The sequence below is a fragment of the Alosa pseudoharengus genome, unplaced genomic scaffold (genome assembly GCF_046254945.1).
Source record: "Alosa pseudoharengus isolate Yale_2024_CS ecotype anadromous, Long Island Sound unplaced genomic scaffold, YU_APseudo_1.1 YU_APseudo_1.1_scf_17, whole genome shotgun sequence".
In the NCBI taxonomy this organism is placed as follows: domain Eukaryota; kingdom Metazoa; phylum Chordata; class Actinopteri; order Clupeiformes; family Clupeidae; genus Alosa; species Alosa pseudoharengus.
The window spans coordinates 18,501,476-18,506,475 of record NW_027468640.1 but is presented as its reverse complement, the minus strand read 5'-3'; the positions used below and the strand labels follow the sequence as shown (position 1 = coordinate 18,506,475).

General features: G+C 45.6%; 1 protein-coding gene across 2 annotated transcripts in view; it reads left to right on the top strand.

Annotated features, from left to right (window-relative positions):
- arhgef40 (Rho guanine nucleotide exchange factor (GEF) 40) overlaps window positions 1-5,000 on the top strand; it is a 42,401-nt gene that overhangs the window by 28,648 nt on the left and 8,753 nt on the right. For both annotated transcript variants that reach the window (XM_076288776.1, XM_076288775.1), the window contains exons 19-21: window positions 173-422; window positions 2,390-2,479; window positions 4,751-4,963. In XM_076288776.1, coding sequence (XP_076144891.1) covers window positions 173-422; window positions 2,390-2,479; window positions 4,751-4,963 — 553 coding nt within the window. The remainder of the gene's footprint in view (window positions 1-172; window positions 423-2,389; window positions 2,480-4,750; window positions 4,964-5,000) is intronic.

Sequence of the window (5,000 nt, the reverse complement as noted above, 5' to 3'; positions counted from 1 at the left end):
GTGCCTTTGCACTGAGCTGTACATGCAGTGATGTGTGTGTGTGTCCTTGCCTTTGCAGTAAGCTGTACATGCAGTGATGTTGGTGTGTGTAGGTGTTAATGTGTGTGTGTGTGTGTGTGTGTGTGTGTGTGTGTGTGTGTGTGTGTGTGTGTGTGTGTCCGTGCCTTTGCAGTAAGCTGTACATGCAGTGGTGCCGGCTGGTGAACTCTGAGCGCCAGTATGTGTCCACGCTGCGGGGCGTGGAGGAGCACTTCCTGCCCCAGCTGGAGGGGCCCGACGCCCCCGCGGCACTCAGGGGCCAGGCCCCGGCCCTCTTCTCCAACTGGAGCAGCCTGTGCGCCTTCCACACGCAGTACCTCCTTCCGGCCATGGAGGGCGCTCTCACGCAGACCTTGCAGCAGCAGGACTGTTTCATCAAATATGTGAGTATGGAGATGGAATGGGCAGGGGGCAAGGAGACTGCTGATTGGTCAGGGTCTGTGGTGTTTGTTGCTCTAGAAGACTTTTGAGCTGATGTTCAATCCTTATAGACCTCTGAGGTTCGCTTACAAAAGTACCCAAAGCTGCCATCTTTGCCCATATAAGGACATCCGGGTGTTGAATTGAAGCTAACTACTTATGGTAAGTTGCATTGCAAGTTAGCTATGGGGTAGCAAAAATCAAAGTGTGTCGTATTGACCTACCGGAGATCACAGTATTCACTCGAAGCCAGAGGACAAATATGTGTAGAGGAAAACGTTTGCATTTCCAATTTCTTCGTCCCCACGAGAGTTTAACAGGTGCAATAATTCAAAATCTCCATGTTATTTTCCCATAGGAAAAATCTCAAGATACCGGATCTCCTTATATGGACAAAGATGGTAGCTTTTTTGTAGGCGAACTTCAGCGGTCTATGGGGCTCTACAAATTGCATGGAATTGGAGTGCATTCAGTTGATAATGCATTAGAGGAGGGTGCTGGGGTCTATGCAGAGAGTTGTTTGTTAACACTGTTGCATTTATGCTCTCCATAGGAGGTTCAGGTTTTGGGTCCTAAGCTGCGTTGAGAGGCGATGTGAATCGAATTAGAGTGGTTTAAATTGAAGGGAATTGAGATGAATGAATCTGAACTGCTTTGAACTGAATGGAATGAACTACCGTAAGCTGAATTATTTGGTTTACTCCCCGCCTCCTTATTTGGTTACCCCCCCCCCCCCCATAAATGCACAAATAGGCTGACACCAGACATAATTTCACTGCATTTCTTACTTCCAGTAACTATATGCATGTGACAATAAACTTCCTTGTATCCTTGTATCCTTGTATCCTTGTATCAAGATGTTTAGTAAGTTGATAGAAGTTGATAGCGTCCCACCAATTTGCCATTGTTTGTCACCACTGTCTCTTTTCATTACGGCTGTGCTCGTCCCAGCCAGTATCCACCACATCCGAGTGAGGGTATGCACAGATGCATTCCAGTGACCGTTATCTGAACAATTTTGAGTATGCAGAATTAACACGATATTTAGAGAGATTGACATTTTCCCATGAAGAGCTAATCGTCTGAGCTCCTGATGCAAATACTGCGCGGTTGACCACAGTAAATGAGACCCTATAGTGATTGCCCACACTTGTGAGTGAGTGAGTGAATGAATGAATGAAAAAAACAAAAATAACCAATGGGGAACGCCCCTCCCCCTCCTTATTGTGCTATCCTTGATATCTTTTAAGAATGTGCAAGAGAAGCAGATCTCTGTGTGTCGTTTTCCAAAGTATCAAATCACATCTATCTATCTATCCACTGTTGGATCTTGGCAGCTTCATTGGATTTTTCAGGGTTCACACTCACAGACATCCTAGAATGCTTGAGAAATTGCTTTAGACTTGAATGTCACTGATTCCAGCCAAAACTAACCATTTTAATATTTGTGCTTATTTCTGTCCGTGGTGTTGAGTGTCTTGGAACAAGTCTAGAGCCACAGGTGGCGGACTATCATCAGACTTAACAGAAACAGACACATCGGGCAAAGAGAAAGACAGAAAGATAAAAAGAGGGAAGAATGGACAGAGAGAAAGAGAGAAAAGAGAGAAGAATGTGAATGAGAATGCAGCTGTGGAATGCTGCAGTTGTGTAGAATTGCAGTGAGCTATCTCTGGAATGAGCTTTGTAATCCTAAGCGCCTCTTTCTTTATCTCCCTGACTCCCCCCACCCTCTCTTCCTCTGCGCCTGACGCTCTCTATTCTGCTCTCTCTCTCTCTCTCTCTCTCTCTCTCCCTCCCTTTGCCCCCTTCTTTCCCTTATTTGTTTTATTGGTGTAATTTGGGTTAAAAGTAACTCAGTGGTTTAATGAGATTTTTAAACATCTCTCTCTCTCCCTCTCTCTCTCTCTCTCTCTCTCCCTTCTTGCAGAGGGAACAGTTTCTCCTGTACTCTCACTACATCCACACCAAACCGGATCTGGACTCCCTGCTGGTCAGTCAGGCCACAGAGTTCTTCAAGGTTAGAGCGTGCACACACACACACACACACACACACACACACACACACACACACACACACACACACACACACACACACACACACACACACACACAGATAGATAGATAGATAGATAGATAGATAGATAGATAAATACTTTATTGATCCCCAGGGGGAAATTCAAGGTCTCAGTAGCATACAGACATCTCACACAACATTCACTAACAGCAGGAAAAGTAATTAAAAGTATATAATATAAAAAAACACAACTAAGCAATAAGGACAGTAGAATATAAAGAATATACTAAAATACAAATTACCGGTATACTAAATAACACTAAATCTAAATCAAGTCTAAAACAGTATCCACATAGTGGGTGATTAAGCATGAGGCGCTTGCAATGACTGAGGCAGGGACTGAGCCTGTGATTCTCTGTGCATAGTAAGGTAAGGTGCTCTGTGTGAGTGAGTGTCATGGTGATGGTGCAAATGAGTAAGTCCAACGGTGCAACAGTGCAAGAATAAAGTCTAGAGACCAGCATAAAATAAATATGGACATATAAGAGAGTAGGCAAGGTAATATAAAAAAACTAACACACACACACACACACACACACACACACATATGCATGCCCGCACACACACACAAACACACACACACACACACACACAATCCTGATTAAAACTCTCATCAAAATGGGAAAGAAAGGGAAATATAATATAATCATATAATCTCATATAATCAAGTCATATTTTACTCCCGGCTTCTGCCTGCTCTGATAGTAGCTGCAATTACTGCTAGTTTTCTCAGCCTCGAGGGCCTAGTTCAAGGACTAAATTGCCCTGGGAAAGTACACGCATGCATTCACCGCTGTGTATGTAAAGCTCTTAGGCCATCTTCACATTATGAAAGGATTCCAAGGCAAGTCATTCTCTGAATAGTTGTGGGTAGGAAATTGTTGTCTTCTTCTTTTTTTCAGTTTTGAATGGAAAGTATCATTTGCTGTGACATTTACGTGGTATATGATTTGGGAATGTCTCAACACAATTAAAGGTTAACTAAGAGTTAAGTCGATAAGTTTGTATAGTGTGAGGATCGCTGCATTGGTCGAGAAGCTTCATCATATGATCGCATCTGTAAATCACAGAGGTCTCTCAAAAGCCCCAGTTACTGGTTGGGTCAGCGCCAGGCTTCTGAAAATCGCCTGCAGTTCCATCGCTGTCCACAAGATGGCGATAAGCCTATTTGGAAAACGAGGATCCCTGAGCTCTTTAGACTCTCTGACCCTAGTGGGTTTTGGCAGAGGGCTTGTCCACTGTAAACTTCCTTCGGGGCCGTAATGAGTGAGACTAACCCAACACAGATGCTGGAGCCCAAACAGCACTACTGCTGCTGTGGCTGCTGTTCCTGTGGCGCTTACCTCTTCATGAGGGGCCGTGTGGAGACTAGGGAGTCCTCCCATACCTGTTTGTACTCAGACTACTGAGGCTATCTCTCTTTACAAAACATGACTACACCGTAATCTCCTCCAACACAAATATCACGACCAAAAGAACATGTAGCAGTTCTATCATATCCAGTGTCCTGTGCCTTTCAGTAGGCCTACATGTTATATACTAATTCATCTGGCAACAGTAAACACTTGTTGTTGTGTTGTGTTCTTGTTTCGGACGCTGTACTATTTCTATTCTCAGCTGTGAATCCCGGTTAAAGGAATCTTTTTTTTTTTTGTTCTTGCCACTGTTCTCTGTGTCTGTGACATTCAATTCAGCTGGTGATGTACAGCGTGTGATTTTATTTGATGCCGTTGTGGTTTGCAGTTGACTTCTACTGTAATTATATGCAATCATAACTCCTCTATCTCCCTCCCCCTACCCTCTCTCCCTCCCCCTACCCTCTCTTCCTCTCTCTCATTCCTTCTCTTCTTTCACTCTCCCTCTCGTTACTTCTCACTGTCCTTCCCTCTCTCTCTCTCTCTCTCTTTCCCTTCTTTTCTCTCTTCCTGTCTATGTACCTATCTATTTCTGCCTCTCACTCTCCTCTCTCTCTACCTCCCTCCCTTTCTCTGCCCCTCTCTCTCTCAATCTCTCTTTCTCAATCCCTTCATCTCTCTGTGTACCCCCACCCCCATTCTTCCTTTCTCTCTCTCTCTCTCTCTCTCTCTCTCTCTCTCTCTCTCTCTCTCTCTCTCTCTCTCTCTCTCTATCTCTCTCTATCTCTCTCTCTCTCTCTCTCTTTCTCTCTCTGTCTCTCTCTCACACCCCTCTCATCCCACTCTCTATCCACCTCAGCTGAAGCTGTCCAGTTTCTATCCCCACTCGGTGCTGGCCTTCCCTGGCTGCCTGCGGGCCCCGGAGCAGAGGCTGGAGCAGTACTGCGAGGCCCTGGAGGAGCTGAGCGGCCTCAACCCCAACCCCGCACCGGACGCTGCCCTCGCCATCCTCCGGCACGCCCAGCAGCACGGCCAGGACCTGCGCGCCAGCGACCTCATTACGGGGTGTCCGGTGAGGACGCCTGCTTCAATTATCAATTCTGCTGGAG